At 54.5% G+C, this 26,427-nt stretch overlaps 1 protein-coding gene and 1 long non-coding RNA gene across 2 annotated transcripts in view; one reads left to right on the top strand and one right to left on the bottom strand.

Moving 5' to 3' along the window:
- LOC128334581 (uncharacterized) overlaps window positions 1-25,723 on the top strand; it is a 37,747-nt gene extending 12,024 nt beyond the window's left edge. The window contains exons 2-3 of the long non-coding RNA XR_008311329.1: window positions 24,987-25,064; window positions 25,627-25,723. This is a non-coding gene — a long non-coding RNA (uncharacterized LOC128334581). The remainder of the gene's footprint in view (window positions 1-24,986; window positions 25,065-25,626) is intronic.
- The window catches only part of ZNF469 (zinc finger protein 469), a 59,986-nt gene continuing 35,486 nt past the window's right edge, over window positions 1,928-26,427 (bottom strand). Inside the window, exon 2 of the mRNA XM_053271519.1 lies at window positions 1,928-16,512. Within this exon, the coding sequence (XP_053127494.1) occupies window positions 3,620-16,381 (12,762 nt within the window). The 5' untranslated portion in view covers window positions 16,382-16,512 and the 3' untranslated portion in view covers window positions 1,928-3,619. The remainder of the gene's footprint in view (window positions 16,513-26,427) is intronic.

The raw sequence follows: 26,427 nt of genomic DNA, 5'->3' as shown, positions 1-26,427 counted from the left end.
ACCTCAGGTCTGAGCAGGGATTTGCTCTGATCTCCTCAATCAAAGTCCAACACTCTAATCCAGAGGTTCTCAAACTCAGGTCCTCAGATGTGGTTGGACTACAACTCCCATCACCCCCAGTTGTGGCTTGGGGTGATGGAAGTTGTAGTCCAACCCACACCCTGCTGTGTCGAGAGCTGTAGCTCAGTGGTCATGCACATGCTGTGCATGCAGATGGTGCCAGTTCTGCCCCCCCCACATCTCCAGGTGGGGCCAGGAAAATCCCATCACTGGCCACCTTGAAGCTACATCTTCAAAGCCCACTTGAGGATGTGCACAGGAGCCTGTTGCTGGCCACACAGTTGTGTTGAAAAAACTTAATGCTATTAATCCAGAGGGAGGGCGAAATCCGGAGCGAACAGGTATTAAATATTCTTCTCTCTGGTGCATTTGCATCTGCAGCGAAATATATCAGAGACGGGGCATCGGCGTCCCATTTCGAGTGCCCTCATATTTTCTGCCAAAACCCGTTTGCAAAAAATATGTGCCATTGTAAATTTCCTCACAAAATTCTTTTTGAGGTTATTTCCCCCCTAAATTAAGCCATACTAATTATTTTCAGCCAGCTTTATCTCTGCTTTGCAACACTCCGGGAGGGTGCGGGCGGTGAGCATTTTAAGCTGCCGTAAACAAAAGAGGGGTTTGGAAAATAATTCTATCAATTAATCAAATTAATCCTGCAGTTTTAGTTACAAGCCCCAAGTGGCAGGATTCTAGCCTGCGGTTATGAGCTATCTCTCGTTGACAGCGTTTAAATGTTATGATTGCAACAGTAATTAAAGAATATAATATACCCGTTGCTTCCTAGCGGCCTCCGTGCTTCTGGATCTCAGGGAGGCTCACGCAGAGGTCATCCTGAGGACAAAGGGAGACTGACCGGAATTGTCCGGGGAGAGGTCCCCTCTATCATGGGACCAAGTGCTGGTATAAATCACACCCTGCCTTTTTCTTTTCTTTTTAACCTTCTGAATTTTGAAATGCAGCAGAATGCTCCTATCTGTAAGCATGATAAGCCGCATGAAGAATTGGTGGTATTTTCTTGCGGCCCATCAGCGGAAAAGATAGCGGCTCGTGAGGCAATGAAGCCTCCCGTGGCACAGATTTAGTTAGATTCGCATTTGTAACGTTTCACCAAACCGGTGGCTTTCCAATCCTCTCCCTACAGAGGAGTGGACAGTCCCCGAGGGAAGCAGAATCTGCAGCTTGTCTCTTCCCAAGGCGAGCCAAAGTGGGACGAATAAGAGCCAAGAAGGCACCTGCAGCTTCCCCTCTTTTGCTGGTGCTGGATCTGGGATCCTGTTAAACAGGACTGGGGCCCCCCTTTTTAGTGCCATGGGTACAAAACCATGGGGAGAGGAAGAAAGGTGCCGGGACAGTGAAATGAAGCAGGGACCAAAGCAATGCCAATCAGGGAGGCCAGCAACGAAAGATTATATCATGAGTCCAACCAATCAGATCACTGTGGGCCAAGCACAGGAGAGAACAGAGCAGGGCAAGTAGACGCTCGACTGGTTATATGCATCCCCTGTCTTTCCTCCAAGGGGCTCTGAGTTGCCAGTTAGTGGCACAACAATCCACCATTGTCTCTAAGAATGGAAGATGGATTTTTGGCTACTTGGGTGAATAAGCCACTGACATGCCACATATATTCAAGGAGTACAGTGCCTTTGTATTCCTTGGCAAAGGCATTGCAACATCCAGTGGCAATGAGTTCCAGAGTAAGCTGGCCTTCATCTAAAGGAGAACATCACTTTGATGTGCCCTTAGCTAGACTGTTCCCACCTTATGGCCAGCCCAGTATATCCCAGTAGACCCTCTCACCACACCCCACAGAACCAAAAAACAATAAAAGCATAGTGTTCGAAAAATGCCACACAGACCGGCAAGCTTCTGTGAAAATATTGGACTATATTTGAGAGGATAAATCCAGGCCCCGTTTTACAGTACCTCCACAGATGTTCGTCTCATACTTTATTCAACAATATTAAAGAAGTGCTCAAACGGCACCCTGACAACATTATTTTAAAAAAGCAAAAAGGCATATTTTTTTGCACTTTTCTCTCTGCGCTCTGACAAATATCAAAATAAAAACTTTTAACATAACACATTGTACCCAATGTATAATTAACCTACTATTTTGAATTGTAAAAGGTACATATTAACAGGATAAAGCCATTTAATTCCTTAAAAAAAAAATCTTAGACAACACAAACATAGTCGCAAGACACATACCATGTACTCTGAAAGCTTCCCCAACCCCTTCAGTGCATCGCTCACAATCCTCCTCGGCCTTGGAGGTCCCTAATACCAGCTGCTCGTCCTCCGAGTTCCCTTTTGCACCTGAGATTCAAGCCTCAAGATGTAACCTTTGCCAAATACATCGTGGAGTGCCCCTTTCGCAGGAGAATATTCGGGATAACACCACCCTGCGCTCTCTGTGTTACAGGTTTATTCAGGCAACTCAGAAAACCTTTAACAGGTTTTCTCCTTCCCCTCTGTTTTTGTGTGTGTGTGTGTGTGTGTGTTTGTTTTCCTGTCTGTATTCACATTACAAAAATAAGAATAGCACCAGTTAACTGCATAGTGTGAAGGTCATGTCAAGTCTAGCAACAACTACCTCAATACAGTAAAAGTTTAGAAATGATCCCTTCCTGGTCATTAGGACAGTACTGCACGAAGGGGAGGGAGGTGTTGGTAGTGATGGCTGGAAGTTGGCACAGTTTTCTTACTGGGGTGGGGGTGGGGGGAACCATTAATAATTAAAATAATAATTAAAAAAAAAGAAACTATGTCACAAAACTTCAAGGTGCAGTTTAGCTAGGTTGGAGTGGGCACAGACATTTCTCTCCCCCACCACCACCATGCAAAAGCCAACCTCTTTCAGCATGTCTACAGTGGTCTAAAAGGCAGCAACTTACAACTTTGCACGTGGCCATTGTACCAGTTCATGCGGAATCCCACATTCTTAGAAGCAAATGGCCGTCCGTCAAACCGTGGCCCGCTTCATTCTTAATTTAATTTATTTTATTTTTTTTAAAAAAAAACAATAATAATATTGTATCATGTCTTAGGCTGGCTCCCAATTAAATGAAATCACTCGGGATTATTTGTGCAAAATCTTCAGGAGAGAGAGGGGGGAAATTTGCTTTCTACAGTGTACTGCACCTTATGAATAAGACGTCTCTGGAATGAAGTTCATCTCTTCAAGTACTTTGTACAAAGATAACAGAGACAGAGTCTCAAAAGGGGCTGGGATTTGCAAGTATCCTTATAACCTCAGCTCTTCTCCAATAAAGCATTTCCTCTTGACGCCTCGCTCTGCCCAAAGCGATTACAGTTTTAGTTCATGAAAATCATCAGCAACATCAAAGTTCCGGCATTTGCATGATAAATCAGGTGAATTAAAGTAGATTACTAAGACACAAAGCAAAACTATTTCACAGGCTGCAGTGCAAGTTCATTTAAGCTAGACAGAGAAATCACGCTACACAAACGAATTTAAAGCTTTGATAATTTTTTTTTCTTTCCCTTGCAAACCCCATGAAAGCAGCGAAGGATCACCATAAGTCACTTTCATAAATTACTCAGAAGTATCTCTTCTTAAAGGAATTTTAAAGCTAGTTAATTTCTGCCCAAACAGTTGGCTTAGGAGATTGTTCTGCGATTCAGCCGTCCTGTAATTGTGAGAGTCGGGCAGCTTAGCACCTTGGACAGTTCTGTGCCTGTTTAAAGAGCTGGGCACAGGCAGGGAGGTGGGGGGGTCTTTGGCAAAGAGGGGGTGCAATGTCTTACTCCCCAAAATGTCCTTCTTGCGTTTCAAGTCTCCGTTAGGGTGGCGGATCTCCACCTTCTTCTGAAAGCACTGGTCGAGGACCATCTTCTTAAGTTGGCCACCAGTTGTGGCCACCTTGGGCTTGGGGGCCAGTTTGTTGCACTGGGTGTCCCTCCTCCGGGGGAAGAGAGCGAAGGCCTCACCATTTGACCACTCGGCCCTTCTGAACCTGCCAGCCCCCTCGCTCCTGATGGCATCTGGCATTCGGACCTTCTTCTTCTTGCCTCCATCCCCCTCGATGTTCTCGCGGGAGGCCGAGCTTCCTTTGTGGGAGGACTTGTGCTCTTTCCGCCTCTTGGGGTGAAGTTTGGGCAGCCCATTAGCAACGGGTCTGTCTTGGCATTTGCTCAGGTCAGAGGGGCTGTGTTTCGGCGGAGTGCCGACCGTCTCACTTCGAAGATGGCCGCTTGCTGGTTTGAGCGGGTTGCTTCCTGTCTCTTTGATGCCAACATTAGTACAGTTGTCTTTGGCAGAAGCCCCTTTCTCCAGAAGGGCCTTGTCTTTTAGGGATGGTGGCTTCTGAACTTCCTCTGTATTGCCTAGGGAGCAATGGACACTCTCGGAGTGGGCTGGACCACTGGTGAGCCTCCTTGAAGGGACCTCTTTGGCCGACGGGTGGAGGGCAGGTGACGCTGCCTTGTCCTTGAGAGGCAATGTGTGGAAGGCATCTTCAGCTACATTTGGCCGGGTGGCACTTTCCCGAGGAGCTGTATCACTCCGATCAGGACTGCTCCTCCCCCGTGTCTTAGGCGGCCCTTTGCACTCTGCGGCCTCCACATTTGTGGCAGAAAGCTCCGGCATCTTGCTTGCAGCATCTTCTTGCAGCCGTGGACTGTCCCACGCCCCCGTAGCGTGTTCGGCTCTGCTGCTAAAGGCAATGCTTTTGGGAACCTCTGCTTGCTTGTGCTTTCCAGAGAGAGGCGGTGGGGACAGTTTTGGCACTGCAGGTTGTTCATGTGCTAAGCCAGCGAGATCGATGCTAATTGCATCAGGACAGCCTAGGAAAGGAGGCGGGATCTTATCAAGGGGATCTCCTTTCGTCAGTTGCCCCAGGGGGAGTGAAGCTGCATCATGCCTGGGCTCTGGTGCCTGAGGAGATGGCGGTGGCAAATAGTCAAATGGAGATTTCTCCATTTCGGCCCAGAGGCTGGAGATCTCTCCCACCAGGTCTTCTGCTTTCACGGCATCTTGGGATGGAGACATTGCGGGCAGAGGCTGGCTTGGAGGCAGCAGAGCCTCACCCCCGAGTTGTGGGGCAGGGCTACAACCCAGGGGCATGGGTGAGTCCTGGGCAAGGACGTTGTTGTGGTGGGCAACCTTCTTCTTTTTGGCTGCGGGCACGCCGTCCCTTGGGTGCAGCTCCCCCTGGACCTTCCCGTCTCCCTCCTTGGCGAGCACGCCCGGCCGCATCACTCCGCGGAAGCGGAAGGTCCTGCTGCTGCCCACCAGGTGCTTCTCCATGTGCCGGTCGTACTGCTCCTTTTTGGAAAAGGTGTAGTTGCAGGTGCTGCAGATGAAGGACTTCTTGATGACGTGCATGACGTCCGCGCAGAGCTCACAGGCGTAGAGGGTGGTGTGCTTGACGTCCGCCTCCTCCTCCGCCCCGTGCTCCTGGCTGATGTGGCTCCGGAGCTCTTTGGTCTCCTGGTAGAAGAGCGGGCACTTGTGGCACAGGTAGATCTTCTGCAGGCTGTGCACCACCAGGTGGCGCTGGAGCTTGAAGGGCTTGGGGAACTGCTTCCCGCAGTGGTGGCAGTCCCGCGAGGGGTCTTTGCATTCGGGGTGCATGGGGACCAGCTTCTGAGGGCCTTCAACCTTAGGGGCAGGCTTGGGGGAGGAGGCTGGCGGCTGGCTTCTGGCGGGGCTTTCCGAGGGCTCCTTGCCGGGCTTTGCTTCTTGTCCGGCGGGCTCCTTGGGGCTTTTGCTCTCCTTGCATGCCGGCACTTTGCTGGCGGCTTCCGAGGGCTTGGAGGCCTTGCTGGGCTTCCGGCACATGATGGAGTTCAGGAAATGCGTGACGGCCGCGTCCTCTTCGCCGAAGCAACCGGGCAGCCCCAAGACGGATTTCTGAGCCTGGCCCTTCCGGGCAAACTGAGTGGCGTGTTCCCTCAGGTGCTCGTTGTACATCCAGACGTCCGAGATCTCCTTCAGGCACATGCCGCAGGCCCAGAGCCCGGCTTTGTTCCTGGCGTGCTTCTCCTTCAAATGGTCCCTCAACTGTTCCCGGGAGCTGAACTTCCTCTGGACACACATGTAACATGTCGGCGGAGGGGAAGGGTTGTGGGTCAGCTTGTGGAAGTCGAGTTCCCCGAGAGTAAGGAACCACTGGAAGCACACTTTGCACTTGTACTGCTTGTCTTTCGCCTTGAGGGTCAAGTCTCCACGCGGCTTCCCCTGCCTGCCTTCCTCTCCCTTAGTTCTGCCAGTTCTGCTCTGTGAGGCCGACAGAGGCTTGAACCCGAAGGCACACTCGTCGGCGCAGCTGAGATGCTCTCCCCCAACGCTGTAGAAGTGTGTGTCCTGCATCTCAAGCTTGGTGTTCAGCATCTCCATGTCAATGGTCTGGAATGTGGGCGAGGCTGGGTGGTCATCCGTTCGGGGGCCGTAGGCTTCTTCCTGCAGGTCAGGAGGCTCTGGGCTGGCCTCCATTGCCGACTGTCCATTCAGAAGTTCCACAGAGAGGCTGAGCAGCGTCCCATCAGTCGGGGCATTTTCTGCTTTCTCAAGGCTCCCCCAGTTGCTCAGGGGTGGAAGGGCCTCTCTTTGGCCTTTGGGGCCCAGGAATTGGAAGGCATTGCTCCTTTTGGACTCCACACCATCTTCCGTTTCTCTAGCATCTGGCAGGAGAGGCATGTGGTGAGCAGGGCTGGGATTGGCGTGGCTCCCTGACGCTTTGTTGCCGTGACACATGTTGAGCATCAAAGCATCGTCAATGGAGATGGTCTCGTACTCACAGGGGTCCTCCCGGGTGACGCAGAAAGAGCTGGTTTCCCCGAGGTCCGAAGCCATCCGGACTGTAAAGGGATCCGTGGCGCCTTCTGGCCTGGCGTTCACCTCTGTGACTGGCTTCGGTTTCTTGGTCCGCTTCCCGTACACCCGTGTGCACTTCCTCCGGGCAAACTGGTTGTTCCTGGGGAAAAGTTGTGAAAATGTGGAGTCGTCATCAAACAAACTCTGCAAGTCTACACTGCCACTGCAAGGACCATTCCTTGGCTGAAACCCGTCCGTCTCCCAGGGCTTGGAATCAGGACAAGGGGACTCATCGGGTGCTTTTCCAGACGGGGCTTCTGGGAGATGCTTTAGGTCAGCCACAGCATCACAGGGCGGCTGCAGTCTCTTGGAGCTTGGTGTACAGATAAATGGGCTGTCTGGATTTCCACAATTCGCCTCTTGCCAAGGACTCTCTTGCGACTCAGATTCCTTCTCGCTTAGGCCACCACACGCTTCTTCCCCAGTGATGCTCAGCCCTGCCTCAACTTCTTTCACAGTCTTTGTGTGCAGTGTTTCTTCTTCTGGCCCAGGCTTTCCCATCAGCTCTCCGTGACGCCCTACATCTTGAAGAGGCTCTTCTCCAGCTGTCCCTTGAGCCGGAGATGTTCCTCCAGCTCTTTCTTCTAGTTCCTTCGCTGCCAGAGGGGGAGGCCGTGAAGGTGGCTGCACATCTGCTTGCTTTTCCACAGAGGTAGGGCTCTGTTTCCGTTCTTTCGAGACTGTGCTCGGAATGAGGTTGGCGGAGCTGGGAATCTCTTGGGAGCAAATCTCAGGGCTCTTATTCTCCAGACGAGAAGACCTGGGGGTCTTGTTTAGCTTGGGCACCACTTTGGCTTTCCCTCTCCTCACTTTCCCCTTCACCTTCTTCTTGGCAAAACTGCCCGACTCCACAGTGCTGGCCTCACCATCTTTCCCAGCAATGGCCAGCTCTTTCCTATACCTGGCTCTCGACTCAACCAACGTCACTGCCTGTGAGCTCTTGGACTTTGCTTTGGTTTTGTCGCTTAGACTCTCTGTGCTCTGAAGCGTCCCTGTTATGTCAAAGGGAACCCTGCTGAGGTCACTGAGCACCCTACTAATGACTTCTTGGATCTCTGTGCTGGACTCTTTCCTTTGGCTTTTGTGGGGTTTGGGGAAGGGCTGGCTCACAGCTGTTTTTGAAGCCTGGGAGCGGCACTCTCTCTCTTTGATGAACACCTTCCTGTTTTTTCTAGCGACTTGCTTGTTGGCCTTGAGTGCTTTTCCTAATGGAGGAAAATCCAAGTCCAAAAGGATAGGGCTGTCCTTCTTCTGATGCTTCACACCTTTGTGTCTCATCAGCCCTGTTTGGGATCTAAAAGAAACTGAGCAAATATCACAGGTGACCTGCAACAGCGTTCCCTTCTTCTTTCGCAGTAGCCCAGATTTGGAATCCTCTCTTCGATCCCTGCCTTTGTTCTCTCCTTGCCCCCTGCAGCTAAAAGATCTTACAACATCCTCATTCTGCTCATGATTCTCTACCACATTATTATCACTCCCTTCAGGAGGGCAGTTGGGCCCAGTCTCTGCGGCCTCGAGAAACTGCCCCATGCCAACATAATCCCCACCAGTATCTGCTGTTTCTGTGAGGCTGGCAGTTGGCATCTCTTTTGCCATAATCTCTGGCTGCATTTGGTCGTCACTCTCTTTCTGGGAGCAGCTTCCAGCCTCCTTCCCTGCCGGGGGCTTGGATGCTAACTCCACATGTTGATCAGCAATCGCATCTGTAAGTGAAGAGGAATCTGTCCCAGATGGTGCAAGGTCAAGCAATGTGTCTTGTCGAGAGGCTGGTTGGGAATTGGAGACTGCAGCCTTCACAGAGCGCGTATTGCTGTCTTCGTGACCCAGACTTCTAGGCAGCCCTCCAGAAAGAGCTTTCTTCTTTGAAGGTAACATGCCAGTGGAGTGGCAGTTGTTGGTTTGCAATTTTAAGGGTCCTTCCTCTTTCTCAAGAGCGACTGTTGGGTCAGCAGAGCACAGAGAAGAGGAAGATTGCACAGGAACGTCCTTCTGAGGTTTGGCCAAGTCACTGGCTACATCTCCTGCAAAATGCTGCTGCACACTTCCAATCACATCTGAAGGCAGGGGAGGAGATACGGGCCTGCAGTGCGGCAGGGCAGGAGTGGACGTGAGCGGTTCTTCCCACTCCTTGGACTCTGAAGGGCTCTGCATGGGACTCACGGCAGGCATTTTCTCAGCCTCAGAGGAGCACCTGTGCACACGGGCCGGAACGGGCTGGCCCTCTGCGGCAGCCAGACAAGGAGCCTCTTCAGTCTGTGGGGCTCCATGGTCCGAGTGTGCCCTGTTTCTGACGCCCATCTCCAGCACGCGTTCCCGATCAGCAGCGTTGGCTTCCAGAGCGAAGCAGTCCTGGGAAGCGTCTCCTTGGTGACTTGCTTGCTTTTCCAAGCCACGGTCTCGAGCCAAATCTGCACGGGTTGCTGAACAGAAGCCTGTTGGAGGCAGGAGATAATCATCCTGAGGTTGATTCTCAGGAAGGCTGGTGGGGGCCAGAGACAGGTGACCCTGGGGCTGTCTGACCTGACCCCCGTGCCCGACCATCTGGCGGCTGCTGGCAACACACAATCCTCCATCCTCGCCCCAAGAAGCGCTGTCCGCGCCGTGGATTCCCAGCATCGCTGGCAAAATATGGCTTGACATTTCCTCCTCCAATGAGCTGGGGCTTAGCGGGGATTTCCTGCCGTTCCTAAATGCCAAGGTTGCTTCCTTCGGCTCTCCCTCCACCTCTCTTGCAGCCTGGCCGCCTCGAGCTCCCTCCTCCCTTAGCAGTGAGGTTACCATTGAGTTGCTGAGTGCTGAGAGGTTACCGTGCTCCAGGGAAATACCATCTGCACACAGATTAATATCTCTCGCTCCTGAACAGCCGTCCTTTAAGGGTGGCTGTTCTGTAACTTTATGATGCAGTTCAGGGCCCTGAAGCACCAAAGGGTCCCTAGTGAGGGAGACCTTTCCAGCCAGATGCTCTGCCTGTTTCTCTGGCTCCAAAAACATCGTGGCAGGCTCAGAGGCCTTAGCTATGCTCTCCGATTCTTCTCCCATGGATCCCCTCCTCTCCACCAACATGGGGCTATTGGCCACATCTCCATTCTGCAGACTCTCTGTAGCCGGCTCTTCTTGTCCGGGCTGAACATGGGCATCTGTGGGCAGGCGGGGGGCAGAATGCAGACCTGGGAAGCAGGGCATCAGCAAGTCCTCCTCGTTATTCCGGACTGTCCTGGCCACGAACAGCTGCAGCTGCTGGAGCGGGTTCGCTGCCTTCTCCTGGGGAGCTGCTGCATACTCCACAGCTTCATCCATCTCCTTGGGGGAAGTCTGTGCACCTTCCGTTTTCTCAGCCTTTTCTGTAAGTGCAGGTCCATCTTCTTCCATTTGGAAGGGCGTCATATTTTCTAACGTTTCAGGCGAGCTGGCCTTGTGGAAGGGCCTCTCTTCTGGGTCCCGGATGTTTTGGGTGCTGGAACCTAAACTGCCTCCCGACTGCTGTGCTCCCACACTTTGTAGCCCAAATTCCGGTTTCAGACACGGAACCAGGTGGCTGTATGGTTCCAACTCTGCGGTGCCGTCAAAGGTTTTTGCCTCTTGCTGCAGTTCTGGGAAAGCATCCGCTCTGGGGGGCAATGCGCCATGGATGTTGAGCTCAGCTGCCAATGGATCGGGGCTCCTTATCAAGTGATCTCTGTAGCTTGGAACCTCTATGTTGTCAGACACATCAGAAAGACAAGAATCTGGCACTATTCTCTCGGGCGCTTCCCTGATCTCTTGGAGGCTGTCTTCCCCAGAGATGACCACATCCTTCAGATCTTCGCGAAGTTTGTCGTGGGCCTCTTTAGAGCTGTAAGGACCTGCCAGAATCAGGTCTGCAGCAGACGGTGTGAGCATGGAGGAGTGCAATGGGCCGAAAGGCACTGGAGAGGGCCAAGCCTCCCCGGGACTCCCATCTAAGGCTGGAAGTAGCGTTTTCTCATTCTCAGCGTTCTCACAGATGCAGGCCTTTGCGGAAAGGAAGTCTGCATTTTCAAACTCCCGCTCCATGAGGAACAAGCCTTTCCCGTTGCTCTCTTGGTCCAGAGTTAAGGGTGAAAACTGGCCAGACGCTTCTTTCCTCTCTGCACTGGAGTGGTGTTTCGGGGTTCGGTGTTCATCCGATGCCTCCATATTAAGTTTGCTTGTCTGCAACTGACTCTCCAGTTCTGTGACGAGCCTTTTGATCTCCAGTTCATCGTCTGATATGCCGTTCATGAAAGGCACGGTGTAATCAGCCACCCTTTCGGGCAGAGGCAAAGGCAGAGGGTTGATCTCACCAGGAAACCTCTTGGCTAATGGCTTTTCAGCCGAGAGGCTATGAAACGGGGCCACGTCATCGGGCAAAACCGGCGATACTTCCTCCATCAGCATCCAGTCCTTTTCCTGCAGGAAGGGAGGATAATGCTGCTCAAAAGGGATCATTTTGCCCAGCGGATGCCCAGCGCATGCATAGGGGATGTAACTCTCTTTGCTGGACGTCACAGTGTCATACAAGGAAGCATCAAACTCAGCGACTGGGAGCTCCCCGAATACGGAGGACGAATCAAAACTAAGAGGCGACGTGACCTTGCTTTGTTCGGGATTGGCTTCGTAGGGTGAGGTCTCGGGGTGCTTCTCTCTGAACGAGCCGACGTCGGGGTCCCCGTGGCACAAGTACACATTGTCACAGTGGGGCGGTTCAGTGGCTGGAGGCCCCGAGAAGAGGCCTGGTGGCGACTCGTAGCTCCCGGATAATTCTTTGCAGTCATAAAACGTGTCAGTGGTGTGGACGAGAGCATGGGGTCTTTTCTCAGCAATCGGCAAGCCAACAGGATTGTCATGAAAACAGCCGACTGGAGGGGCACACTCCTTCTGCTCCTTCAGGCCCTCGGGGTATGCTTTTTCAGAGCTGGAGTTCTCATGGCTGGGGATGCTGAGGTTACTCACGGGGAAAGGGCCAAGGAGTTCGTCTGCATGGCATTTCAAGCTCTCCCCGTTGTAGGCAGTGAGCTGGCGCCAGCGTGGATTCAAACCCAAGGCACACAGCTCAAGCTCTTGGGCGGTGACCTCTGGCTTGCTGCTGGCATGGATGGGCCGCTCCTTGCCTCGTTCCGAATCGTCAGCGCCCAGGAAGACGGCAGGGCTCTTGCCCAGGGCCACTTTGCTGTGACGCAGCCTCCGGTGGGTCTGTAGCACCCCTTCCTCCTCCTTCGTGTAATCGAGGGGGGAGACATTTGGGCTGCCCCTCTGAGAAGCTTTGAGACCCACGGACAGAATCTTGGCAGACTGGGCGCTAGCTGGCTCCCTGGACAAGCCGGAGGCCATTTGATGGCTTCTTCCTATAACTCCTTTCTCAGGCATGTTCAAGGGTTCCCTCGGATTCTTCGGACCGGCTAGGAACTTCCTCCTCCTCCTCCTCCTCCTCCTCCCGCTTTCCTTCTCGGTGTCCGAATCGGCCCTCTCTGTACTTTGGGGGCTACTGCTGGTCTCGCTGGACAAGCTGGTGCTTTGGCAGCTGCTGGTGGAAGACCTGCTGCTCCTCCTCCGCACTCTGGCCACACCGTCGTCTTTCCTCCCCGGCTCCTTGCACGGGGCCCTCGGGGGCTCCCCCCTCTCTCTCCGCTGGCTGCACCTCCAGTCCGGCTCCTTCTCCTTCTCCCTGCCCCCTCTTCCTGGCCGCCTCCTGCTCAAGCTGCTTCTCAGCCGCCCGCCGAACCTCCTCGAGCCGAGCTTCCTCCTGCAGTGCCGCTTGGCCCGCGCCACCCTTTCGTCGTCCGATTCAGAGATGTATTCGTACTCGCCGAACCGATCGTCCTTCGTCTCGGGAAGCAGCCGGTCGGCAAGCAAGGCGAGCGGCACCACCTTGTTGCTCTTGCCGTGCAGCTTGTGGAGCTGGTTCTTCTGCTGGACGATCTTGTGGATGAGCTCCTTGCTCCAAGTGCCGCTCCACAGCGTCCGCTTCTTGGCATCTTTCGCAGAGAGCTGGGTGTCTCCGGCTGCAGCAGGGGCATGAGCTGGCCTGAGTCTGCTCCCTGCAGGGGGAGGAGAAGCGCAGTTCACACGCGCGGACTGCTTCGTATCTGCCGTAGCTTTGGCCGCCTGTTTCGCGGGAGGAAAGGAACCCCTGCAGCTCTTCTGCTCTACCTTCAGTGGGACACTGTTGTGCTTGGGCGCCTCGTCACAGGTTGCTGGGCCCACGACCTTGTTTCGAGCCATCTCTGAGCTGCTCTCTTTTCCAAGCCTGTCATCTCCCGGGTCCAGAAACCAACTTGCCCCCCTCTCTCTGTGCCCCGGTGGTTTCCCTGGTGTCCTGCTTTTTGCCACCTCTGCGCTGGGACGATCCTCACAGCAGCTTCCACTTCTCACCGTCTCTTCTGCCCCCGCGTGCTTCGTTTTCTTCCCTGAACCCACGTTCTCTTTTGCCTTGCAAGGCACCCCACCATTGGGGACCTTCACCGAGGACAACTCTTCATCAGCAAAGACGTCGATGAAGCTGCTGTCGATCTCGGGGTTATCCGACTGGTACCCCAGCCCATTCAGAGCTTCCGTGATCAGACTGTCTAGCTTGGCGTCATCGATCTCCAGGTCAGACGCGCTAAGTGGCAAAGGGTTGGAGGCCAGGCTGCTGAGCTGGCTCACTCGGAGAGGGTCTTCCTTGGCGTCTCCTTTGCCCTCTCCATCGGAAGCCAGGAAGTCAACCGTCTTGTTCAAAGGAAGCAGCTGCAAATGAGGATCTGGCGGCTGCAGCAATCCCAGGGCAGCTGGTGTGTGCTTGTTGGAATCGGGAGGCGGGTGATGCTGCTGCTGCTGCTGCTGCTGCTGCTGCTGCTTCCGGAACTCTGTTCCCCGGGAAGCGTCTTTGCTTTGCCCCAGGAGAGCTGCGTGAGAACTGCAGAACTGGCGGTGCTCAAGGAACGAGGAGAGGTTGCTGAAGTTCTGGTCACATTGCTTGCAGGTCAGGAAGACATCCAGCTGGTCGAGGCTGGCGCTGCTGAGCGAGCTGGCGAGCAGGTGATGGGAAGAATAAGGCGGAGGAGGCGGCTCGGCCTCAAAGCCCTCCGGGCACCCCTTGGGGAGGTCCATGCTTAGCTTGTGGAAGTGGCTCTCGGCCACGCCCTTGTAGAGGAGCTCCTCTTTGGGGGCCTCTGGGGAGAGGTGGAAGGCCTTGGCCGGGTCGGCTGCCTGGTAGTGGACGGAGCTCAGCAGCTCCGGAGTGTGGAAGGGCCGACCGCCCTCCTTGGAGCAGCACGGAGGGTGGAAGAGGGGCGATGGGGTCAGCGGGTCCTCCAAGCCATGGCTGGTGGGGCTGCTGGACATGGGAGAGAGGGAGGAGCAGGTGCTGCCGCCGGCGGGGTTGGGGGCTGGCGACGGGAGGGGGGAGTCGCTGGGGGACGGGGCCAAGGTGGAGGGCGGCAACGCCAAGGCCGGGTTGGGAGGGAGCCGAGAGGAGGACCCCAGCGGGAGGGCTGGGCTGACGCTGAAGAAGAGGGCCTTGCTTCTGGCCCCGCACCCGGAAGGAGCCTCGGCGTCCTTCACGCCTTCAAAGCAGAAAGTGTCGGCCGAGCTCTGCGGGGCCGGATCGTGCCTCTGCATGACGGCGCCTCCTCCGCTCAGCAGCACTTTGCTGGGGTAGCCGGCACCGCTCTTGGGCGCCTTGCTGCTTCCGTCCCACTCCAGCGCGCCCAGGGGGAAAGGGAGCTTCTGGCTGGCCAGCTTCCTCGAGAGCTCAATCCGGTTCTGGCCGGGCATCGCAGAGGTGAGGTGGAGGTGCTGCCAGGTCTTCTTGAGCTGCTGCCTCTGCTCTGGCCCCAGATGGCCCCCAAACGAGAGCTGGTTCCCCACCGGGATGGGAAAGGGGGCGGCGCTGGGCTCCAGGGGGGCGTAAGGCTTCTTCCCTCCCTCCCAGGGCTGCAGGAGCCGGGGGTGGGCCTGAATGCCCGTGGGGGGGAGGCTCTTCTCGAAAGGCTCGGCGCTGGGGCTGGCCCCGCTCCCTGGGGCATCCCGGTACGCCTGGTTCTGAAAGTGCACTGGCGGCGGTAGAGAGATCGGCGGCATGTTCCTCCTCAGAGAGCTGCCTGGATCCAGTATCCGTGGACTAGCGGCCTTGTCTTTGGAGGAGGGCTGCCTCTTACCGGCAGGCTTTGGCAGACTAGAGACATGTAAACTGTGGGGGAAAAGGGCTTGGTTTTCTTGGAAAGTGCTTGGAGTCGGGTCTATAGCACCAGAAGGGGAGATAGCACCATGGTTGTGATCAGTGGGATGTCCGTCCCTTCCCTTGTAGCAAGGCAAGTGGCCCTGAGCCTGCGCCGGGAGGAACGGAGGGGGCAGCCCGTAGCTCCTGCCCTCCGGCGCCAGGTTGTCGTAGGACCTGTTGCCCAGGGCTTCTTCTTTCCAGTCCCTGGAGGAAGAGTGGAAGTTGAAAGCACCATGAGAAGCTTGCCCCGCAGCCAACGGGACATCTACGTAGTCTTGAGCGCTCCCGTCACCCTGGAAAGGGTCGGGAGCCGAGCCGTGCAAGGCTGGGCAGGGGTACTGAAACGAGAGAGGACCCAGACAGTGGGCGCTTGCCTGGCTGCTCTCGGGGAAGGGAGGAGGCTTCGAGGCAGAGAGTCCATGATTAGCACCTGGGAGGCTTTTGTCTGGCGGAGGCCACGAGCTATTCCCATTCCCCTGGAACTCCAAATAATGCAACTGCCCGTTGGCGCCAGGGTTTTCCAGCGGGACGGCCGCTGGAGCAGGGAGCTTCCCGCCGTGGTTCGGACAGGCAGTTGCTGCCGGTGAGGTATAGTTGCTGGAGATATGGCTTGAGCTGGTCTCCGGGAAGCAGCGGGCATAGCCCAGGTCCTCCTGCTGGAGTTCCACCTCTCTCTCGGGGATGCTGGGAACGTGGAACCTGTAGCTCCCCGAGACGGGCCCTCGGCCAACGTCGACCTTCTTGGGCGGGGTGACCTTCTGCTGGGGGTAAGCGATGCCGATGGTGGGGTTGGGCCTGGCATTGCTGATGGTCAGTCGGTAGAGTTGCTGGTGACCCCGCTCGCCTTTCCCCGACCGCCTGTTCTTCTCCCTCGCCCGGCTCTTTCCAGTGGGAGACTGGGGGCTTCCTTTGACGGCCCCCCAAGGGTTGTCGCTGGGGAACTTGGATCGGTTGTGGAGGGACTTGAAGTCGATTTTGCCCGCTTGCTGTGGCCGGATCACAGCTTCCCTTTGGCTGTGAGGCTCCTTGTCCTTGACGCTGACGAAGCCGGACCCGTTCTCCGTCCCGTTGTGCGGACGTGGCTCCGGGACATCCAGGACCCCACCGTCAAACTCACTCACGTCCTTCTTGCCGAACTGCTCAAAGCGGAGGTCTTTGTCTTGGGTGCCGGACTCAGTGTCGGTGGTGGCAAAAACATGCTGCGTTTCTCCCATCATGCTGCCAAGGGACGGGCCGACCAGGGGGCCGCTTCCCTCAACACAGGAGGTCTCCTTCGGGCGCATCGTCCCATGGTCTCCAGCAGCGACGAGGCAGCTCCACCTCTCGGACAGCTCCCAGTTCCATCCCGGCTACTGGGCAGGACTGATGGTGGGTGAAGAGCGGGGAGGAGTCATCTCACGGTTCCACATGAGCCCTAGAAGAGAGACAGACTGCCGTGAGTTGTGGAAGGTGCGAGGTCTAGCTCGGTGGGCCAGCGGTCTCACAACCCACAAACATTGCGACACTGACTGTAATTTATGGACAATATCGAATTACCAGTGGTGAGGCGGTGAATCTTGTGGTGGTGGTGGTCAGAACTCACTATAGCCTTCAGCAGTGTTCCCTATGGATGCCCATACTCCCCCCCTGCAATCTCAAAGAACAAGGCCACATGGTGATTTAGTGTTGCCTCTGGAGGCTGCCATGTTTTTTACCCAGGGGCTTCTGGGTAAAAAACGTGGCCACCTCCAGAGTCAGCTAGGCGTTGCCATTCCCAGAATCCCCTATCAGAAAGACTCTCCATCACTCCGTAGCATGGTTCTAGGAATTCCAGGGATCCAGATTCCATAGATTTTGGGGGGATCTGAAACCCCTCGAAATTTCAGGCGAAAAAGTTGGTGTTCACTGAGAAAAGCGCTACTGGAGCAGTGAGTTCCGCCCACCTTTCCACGCATTTCTGCTTCTCACTTCCACTGCCTGAAAATGGGCTATGTCAGGCCAGCAGGTGACTGGTTTTTTAATTGTATTTGTTCCTAGTTTTTAACATTCTTTTTATTACTGCTGAAAGCCACCCTGGGAGTTCTTTTGTTTTGCAAAAGAAGGGTGGCATATTTGCCTTTAAACAAACAACTAAATGAATGTGCAGATAAATAAAATGAATAGAAACAGACACATATATCATTTGGCTGGCATCAAGACAATGGCAGTGGTGAGTAGGGGACGGGAGAATTACTCCCAGACATCAGTTCCTGTTGCCCTATAGATCTGGAGAGTGGGGGGGCGGGGATTGGGGAGGAGAGCTGGTCTTGTGGCAGCAAGCATGAATTGCCCCCTTTGCTAAGCAGGATCTGTCTCGGTTTGCATTTGAATGGGAGACTGCATGTGAGCACTGGAAGATATTCCCCTTAGGAGATGGAGCCGCTCTGGGAAGAGCATCTGCAGGCTTGCATGCAGCGAGTTCAAAAGAACAGACATAAGACCATAAGAAGAGCCCTGTGGGATCAAGCCCCAAGGCCCAACTAGTCCAGCATCCTGTTTCCCACAGTGGCCCACCAGATGCCTCTGGGGACCCCACAGGCAGGAGTTGAAAGGGGCATGCCCTCTCTCCTGCTGTTGTTCCCCCGCAACTGGTATTGAGAGGCATCTTTCCTCTGAGGCTGGAGGCGGCCTTTAGCCACCAGACTAGTGGCCATGGATAGACCTGTCCTCCTTGAATTTGTCTAAGCCACTCTTAAAGCCATCCAGGCTGTTAGCTGCCACCACATCTTGTGGCAGAGAGCTGGTCTTGGGATAGCAAGCGCGACTGGTCCCCTTAGCTAAGCAGGGCCCGTCCTAATTGCATATGAATGGGAGACTTGATGTGTGAGCACTGGAAGAGATTCCCCTCAGGGGATGGACCCGCTCTGGGAAGAGCATCTAGGCGCCAAGTTCCTTCCTTGTTGGCAGCATCTCCAAGATCGGGCTGAGCGAGATCCCTGCCTGCAACCCTGGAGAAGCCACTGCCCGTCTGTGAAGACATTACTCAGCTAGATGGACCAAGGGTATAAAAGCCGCTTCCGAGGTTCTCGCCCTTGAGAATTTTCCTGATCAGCTCCCAGTCAGATGTGGCAGGGGAGTCTAGTCCGCCCCCCACCGAGAAAACAGAAGCGACACGAGCTTCTGGGAAGAGAAGCGTGCTTGAGAAGCCCAAGCGATTTGCAGGCCTCCACTCCTGACAGACACCTCCAGCTGTGCAGAAACTGCCCTCTCGCCCCCAGCCGCCAATCCCTCCAGCACTTCAAAGGTGATTATAAGCAATTTACCTCTCCCTGGGACCTGCTGAGGGAGGCTTTTTTCTCGCCTTAAAAAGAGATTTCTCTGAGCGGCACACGTTGACAGCAGAGCTCCACCCCTGGCTTATCGTCAGCCAAAAGCGCCACCTTGCTGCTTTGATTCCTTAAACCCAGCACCCGAGGGAGGACTCCCTCTCACCCCCCACCCCGCCTCGGACCTCTCTTAGGGGCTGAGCGGCGTTTCGGCGGCTCTGGACGTTTCCCGGCCTTGATCACCGGCGGATGAGGGTTTGCACCATTCGAGGGTGGCGCTGTGACAGGAGAGGGATGTCCGAGGTCAGTCCTGGCCCAGAGATGCCTGCAAATGGCGCACGAGGCCATTGGCAAGATGAAGACCCTGCTGGTGGAATCACCAGCCCTCAGGAAAGCCAGTGGCTTGGGCAAGGATGGGGCCGGAGAGCAGGGGCAGCCGAGCATAGGCATGCTTGCATGCAGGAAGTCCCCGTCTCCAGGTAGGGCTGGGAGAGGCTCCAGCCTGGATCCTCAGAGAGCTGCTGCCAGTCTGTGTAGACAAGGCTGCACAAGGTGGACTAAAGGTCTGACTCAGCAGAAGGCAGCTTCCTATGTTCCAAGTCCACCAGGCTGGTCACACAGACTCTAAGGAACGTACTACAACGAATGACGGGGAACGCCCCCTGGAAAGCACAGGTTCGCTCCCAATGGCCATTCGGAAATTCCATGCATCCCCATGGCCGTTCGGAAGGAACCTGTGCACTCCAGTGGGCACTCCCTGTCATTCGTTTTAGGATGTCCTGACACTAGTCCACTCTGGGACGTGCTTGCTGCTGGTCCCGGGTTCGATCCCTGGCAGCATCTCCAGGGAGGGCTGGGGGAGACTCCTGCCTGAAACCTTGGAGAGCTGCTGCCAGTCAGTGTAGACAATACTGAGCGAGAGAGACCAAGGGCCTTATGCTGCTCTATGACTGTAATAAAGACTGATTGATTGATTGATTGATTGATTGATTGATTGATTGATTGTATAAGGCAGCTTCCTGTCTTTCTGTGTATTCAAGATTTGAGGAGATGGGCTCAGGGGGATGATGCCTCTGGATCTCAGCTGCAGGGGAGCAACCTCAGGAGAGAGGGCATGCCTCCCCTCTTGCCTGTGGACTCCCCAGAGGCACCTGGTGGGCCACTGTGGGGAACAGAAGGCTGGGCTAGTTGGGCCTGATCCAGCAGGGCAATTCATATGGGAGAGCCCCGGATTTGCATGCAGAAGGTCCCAGGTTCAGTCCCAGGCAGGGCTGGGAGAGACCCCCGGGGAAGCCTGCTGCCCGTCAGAGGAGACAGGACTGAGCTAGGCACACCAAGGGTCTGGCACGGGACCAGTCAGCTTCCCTCTGCTCCTAAGAGGGCGAGGGGCACTCCGGCTGGGGGCAGGAGAGGCACCAGGAAAACAGATGCTGGGGGAGCACTGGAGGGGCAGATGCACTTGCGGGAGGCACAGGCTTTATCCACATGCTAGATTTATGAGACTCGGCAGTCTACTCCACATTCACACTTCTTGCATGCAGGAGTCCCCAGGTCCAGACCCTGGCTGCACCTCCCATTAAAAGGATCTCAGGCAGCAGATGATGCCAGGTACTTTAGAGAGCTGCTGCCAGTCAGAGCAGACAGACCTGGGCTAAAAGCTCTGCGCCTGACTCAGCCGAAGGCAGCTCCATATGTCTGTATGACATGAACAGGTGCATTTCCATTGTGCAGCCAGAAGAGGGCGTCTCTCTCCAGTGCTACACTGTCCACAAGACACTCACTTTTTGACATCAGTGTCATTCTCTTTTGCTTGAGGCTCCTGCACCGTTTTTTTCCATTTTAACCACCCCACGAGAGTCTGGGACTTATTCCTGAAGCCCAGAAGTGCTACAAAAGAGAGCCTTGCTGCAGCAGGTCGTCTGCCTTGCCCCTGATGGTCTGCTCTGGGTATCTGCAGGCTCCTTTGGAATCCGTGATCCTGGGCAAGTACAGAAAGCCTGGAGGCTTTCTTGTTGGGTGCAACTTCCTGGGCATCTTGGCTCTCGTTTTTGAAAGTGTGTGTGTGTGTGTGTGTGTGTGTGTGTGTGTGTAGCTTCTAAACCTTGTGAGCACAGAGGTTGCACCTAGATAATTTTGGAGCCTGGACCTAAAGGCCTTTGGAGGCCCACTCCCCGAGACATGATGAAAGTTAGGCAACACCATCCCCCTACACAGGCAGTATTTTTAACATGTGGGTCCTTGAAGGAACCAACAGCAACTCACAAGCATGTAAGACTACAAAGCAGGTCTACTTATGCAAATCTGCATGAGCAGAAACATTTCGGCAGGCAACTTAACATGTCCCCATCCCACGTATTTCTTTCCTCACTCCCCCTTCTGTCTCTAAAGCAGAGAGGACACGCTCGGACGCCCAGCGCAGGTCACAGTCACACCCGGCCACGCAGCACAGTGCAGGCTGGTGGTGCGGTCCGGCGACCACACCACCCAGGACAGACTAAAGAGGAGGGGGGGGACAGGGGGGTTGTAGGCCCTGGACTTCCACCCGGAAATCCAGGGGTAAGGGCGCCTCTGAGCCACACTTAGTGAAATCTCAGAAGCCGGGGGAGACTGCATAAGATTTCTAGTTGACAAAGGGGAGAATCGATTGAGACTTGTCCCCAGTGGTCTGAGATTTCACCTTGCATCGCCCACGTTCTGTCTCATGTGCCTTCACAGCCTTAGGGACTAGTAACTGAGCATAAAAAATAGAGAAACGCTCAGAATGCCAAACCGGACTCATGAACTACCACAATGTGATGATGGAATTTATAGGAAACTTGCCACCTACATTCAGAGCTCTCTAAAGTCTTGCTACCCCCCACACATTGGGGATTTACTGCGATATGTGTCCCTACCACTGGCTGAGATGGGAAACCTGGGTGCCAATTCCTCAGAGGAACATAGGAAGCGACCCCATCTAGCTTAGTATTGTCCACACCAGGAATTCTCAACGTTGGGTCCCCAGATGTTATAGGACTTCAACTCCCATAATCTTTAGCCAAAGGCCACTGGGCCTGGGGATTATGGGAGTTGAAGTCCAATGACATCTGGGGACCCAACATTGAGAATCCCTGCGAGTCTACACTGACTGGCAGCAGCTCTCCAGCATTTCAGGCACGAGTCTTTCCCAGTCTCAACTGGTGATGCTGCCAGGGATTGAACCCGGGACCTTCTGCATGCAAGCAGATGCTCTGCCACTGAGCAACGACTCCCTACCTAACGGCGCTCACATGTAGTCACCCATCCAAGAGCAAACCAAGGTGGACCCTGCTTAGCCAAGGAGACCATTCTCGCTTGCAACCAGAAGACCAGCTCCCCTCCTCCAACCAAAGAGAAGGAGGGTATTAAAGCCTGCTTCTTGGAAAGATCGGTGGCAAAAAGCAGTGGGATGTCTTCTCGGGGGAGCTGAAGTTTGCTCTGGCCTTCCTTTTGAAGTCAAGGGCTGAGATGCCCTTTGGTGCTGCGTCCAGCTGGTCGTACTCCCGGTGTAGGGCCAAACTGCTGCAGGAAGGTTGGCTGAGGCCACTGACCACTGGGCCTTTGATCTGCCACGTTATCAGCGGGACCTGCTCAAGGCTGGCTCGACAGCCTCGGATTCCTCAGTGGTTTCACACTTGGCTACGCGAAATCAATTCCCGACGGGTGGAGGGAGAGGAGGGGGTCCCCCTATCACATCCCCTCCCTCCCTCCCTCCCTCCCTGCCAGCCAGCCAGCCAAAGTTAACACGCAGCCCTTTCGTTACACATGCGGTCCGCTTTTGCAACAATGCGCCACTTATGCTGATCGGAGCCACAATGGGAGAACTTGTTTACTGCTGTTTGACTCTGCAAGGGCCCCGTGCCAAGATAAGACAGGCAAGGCCAGGACACGTTACTACCGTTGGGCTCACTATTCAGCCACATAGCGGAGGCATTTGGGAAGGGTTTCAGGTGGGGTGGGGGGATGTGGTGGTGGTGGTGGGGTAAACGCTTCTTTTGGGCATCCAAGAAACCTGCCACATTTGCATGGCTGCTGAGTGTTGTATTAGTGCAAGGAGTGAAAACAAATCATCACTGAGATTTTAAAATAAATAGAAGCCGGGGGGGGGGTGCAAAAAGACCCCTGTTGGGACAGAACCATGAGGGAAAGCATCTTTTTTTTTTTTTACAGGGACCATAGGAACATAGGAAGCTGCCATATACCGAGTCAGACCACGGGTCCATCCACCCCATGTGGCTGGGGATAATGGGGGTTGTAGTCCAGCAACATCTGGGGACCCCAAGGTCGGGAACCTTTTACCGACCGGACTCTTGGGGGTCCTTTGATGCAAGCAACACAGCTACTCTCCCTGCGGGATCTCACGTCTTGGGCGTATTTGGACAAAGCATGCTGAAGGCGACACATCCTCTAAATTAGAAATGACCCATGAGACTGGAATCCCTCGATTTCTGTGCCCGGAGCTGTTCATGGTGGGGCGAGACGAATGCCGTCTTGGTGGGTGCCTCGCCCTCCTTGCCTCTCCGGAGCAGAAAGAAGCAGCCCCCCCCCACCCGCAGCGACCGAAACAGAAGCCGCCTCTCAGTGGGGCTGCCCTCCTCCGTGTCGTCCTCCCCAATGTATTAATTTCCAGCCACTTCCCTGAGAAAAAGGGGTGGCAGGGAATGATGAAGCAAACCCTTATATTGGGTGTGCTGTGAATATACAGAAGACCGTTTGACTGCCTCGTGGAGATTTAAATTATATGCAGGCAGGTTCCACAGAAGCCTCCCAAGCCAAAGCTTTGGCCAAGGTTGTGAAAAATCACTTCCTCTTGTGATCTGGCTTGTTCTCAAAGCCCGGACTGTTGAGAGATCCTCTTGCTCTTCTCTCAAGCCACGGAGGTTTCTTGGGAAGACTTTGGGTGTGAGCAGAGGTCAAAGGGAGAGGCCAGGGCTGTGGTGGGGGTCTCCTTGGGCGCTGGGCCCCGGTAAGTCCAGGCTGTGGGGCAGAGAGGCATTGCCCCAGCCCACGGAGGGGTCCCAAGCAGCAGTCCCTGGGCGCTGAAGAGCCCAGCCCCATCACCCACCACCCCCTCCTTGCCAAGCGGCCATGCCTTGGAAAACGGGTCGGCCGCTCAGCGACTGCTGGGTCTTGGCTTAATTTCCCGTGAAATGCGGATTTCTTGGCTGCAAGGCAAGTGAAAGATATCTCAGGAATCTCCGCTTGGCTTGGCCGCTGCGGCTGCCCATAGATCACAAACTCATTCAAGCGCCCGGGCCAGGGCTGGACGCGAAAAGCGCCTTCTCCCTCGGCTGCGCTGTGGGCCACGCGGGGAACGGGAGACGGATGTGCACCCAGCCAAGCTGGCTCCCTCGAGGGTGCGTTGCACGCGGCAGCGCGGAGATGCCGGCCTCCTGCTGCCCTGGTGGCTGCTCCCTTCTGAAGCCCACGAGGTGAGGGTGTCATTTCTGGGAACCTAAGAGCCCTGCTGGGTCAGACTCAAGGTCCCTCTGGTTTGCCATCCTGATGCTCCCCACACTGGCCAGTCAGATGCCTTGGGGGAGCCCAACCAGCAGGGCAGGAAGGCAACCGCCCCTCACCCTGCTGCTCCACAGGAAACAGCATTCAGAGGTAGACTGCCTCTGAACGCGGAGGTTCCACATCGCTGTAATGGCTAATAGCTAGGGTTACCATATGGAAACCAGAAAGGTTCCCTGTACCTTTAGGAGATACACCGAAGAAGGGATTTCAACAGGTGCAGCTTGTCACGCAGCGGGAAGACAAGGCGAACCTGTTGAAATCCCCTCGTTGGCATCTATGAACTGCACAGCTCTACCGGATGAACAGCCAGCCTGCAGGCAGTGCTGCTCTCGGGCGGGGCAGGAGATAGAGGAGCAACTTGAGAGAGAGCTCAGGATGCTGCCTCCTTTGGTGCCCATCCCCTCGGCCAGAGGTGCACCTCGGTAATTTTGGAGCCTGGACCTCAAGGCCTTTGGAGCCCCTCTACCCCACCCTGAAAAATCAAGCATGTGGTGGGGACCACACCACCCAGGACAGACTAGAGGATTTGGGGGCCTCCAGAGATTGTGGATGAACCGCTAATGCTGGACACTCGTACGAGTGTTGAACCTAACATGTGAATAGGACACAAGTCTGTGGGCCTCACCAAATCCTGTGTCAGTGAGGCCCACACATTAATTCTGTGTTGTACCGAAAAGGATTGTCCTTGGGGGACATCTTAAGGACACTTTGACTTCAAAACCTCTTCAAAGCGCTTGGAGGCGAACCGGGGTCACTTTCTCCGCTCCAGCTTAGAACCGAAAAAGACCGCTGTGTTCTTTTTACTTCTGTTGTTGTTATTGTTATAAACACAAAGAAAATTACACATGAAAGCGATTATTCACATCTTGCACAGCTGCATGAAAATCATATATTAATGGCATATTTTGCCAGCCACGTGCATTTGAATCAATAGGAAAGTATCCAGAAACAGCAGGGGTAGTATAATAAAGGGGGGGAAATACGTTCAAACAGAACTTAAGCATTCACCCAAGTTCACCCTAGAGAATGGCAATGGAACTGATTAGGTTTTGTTTTCTTCTCCCAGGAGATTTGGGGAAAGCAAAGCCTGCAAGGCATGCTTCATCCGACTTGCTGAAGCAACCCTGGACTCTCCTTCCCTAAGGTGGGTGGCTGGGACAAAAACGTGCTTGACGAGGCCCTTGTGGCATGATGGAGCGAAGCCTCGCCTGAGACGCTTCCAGTCCAACAACATAAGCTGTCTTGATCTTGGGAAAGCAGTCCATGGGTGGGGGAGGGAGCAACTGGATTTGGGCTGTGGTGGGTGGGGGGAGGCGGGTAGTGCCAAACCACTGCCCCATGTGAATTGCCCAGTTTGCCCCTCCCTGAGTGGACTGGGGCATCAACTCAGTGGTAGAGCATCTGTGTTGCCTGCAGAAGGTCCCATAGGTCTATAGCTAATAGAAGCTTGGGGGGGGGGTATTAGGAATGGGGCCATGACATGGTGGGGGGAGCTATACACACACACACACACACACACACACACACACACACACACACACACACACACACACCCCATTACAGCTCCAATCCCAACCAGGCTGCTTTCCCAAGAAATAAATTGGGGGCTCTAATCGGCTTCCCCGCGGTTTCCCAGTGGGGGAGCAAGGGAAAAGACAGCGGTGTTGCAAGCTGAAAACTGATCTGTTCTGATGGCCTCATTGCAGAAGGGTCTGAGGGTTATCCTGACCAGCCATCCCTGAGAAATGCCATGCCCTGCTCTTCAGGAGCGTGCATCTTGGGCGCTGAGCGTGCTTCGAACCCTGGATCCATGTGTTTGTCTCTGGACCATTATTAAAGGATTTCAGCCACAAGCTTCGCTTTCCAGGGCTCTCAGCTTGGAGCCTGTTCTAAATGTATTGTGAAGAAGCCCCCTTCAAGAGCGGTGTGCAAACAATTACATGGAAATAAAGACACCGTCCATCTGCCAAAGGGTTTGAGATTGTGCAAAACCGGCCGAGAGGTGTAGGAACTGCCAGCGGATCCTTTGAGGAACTGTAATAAAGAGTGAGTTATTTTGACATTTATTTAAGAAATATTTATCTCTCACTTTGCTTCTAAATGCTGCCATTTGCTAAATAATTATCTGTTACCTAAGTACTCTGATAAATCTTCTAAGGTAAAAGTATATCTTAGATGCTGCCAGAAATGGTACATTTAAGAATGCTTCCTAAATTATCAGCTGCATTAATCTTAATTACTTCGGTAAAAGTAGAATCTGGCATTAGGGTGAGCTAAATTGAATGAGCGTTTGTCTTTATCATGCCACATATTTGAGATCATTTAGCGGAGATAAACAGAGGAAAAAGCAGGAACGGTGGGGGCTGCGAAAGCCTGCAGGTGGAGTTAAAGGATGGCAAACAAGCTGAGGGTCTCCAGGAAAAGGGGATGCAGCATCCTACTGGGGATCAGCCCAGGATCTGCCCCTCTCCTTGGACCAATGAGACTTGGGTTCAAGTCCTCACTCA

This window comes from Hemicordylus capensis, chromosome 9 (assembly GCF_027244095.1).
Source record: "Hemicordylus capensis ecotype Gifberg chromosome 9, rHemCap1.1.pri, whole genome shotgun sequence".
Taxonomy (NCBI): domain Eukaryota; kingdom Metazoa; phylum Chordata; class Lepidosauria; order Squamata; family Cordylidae; genus Hemicordylus; species Hemicordylus capensis.
This window is presented reverse-complemented; position numbering and strand designations above follow the sequence as displayed.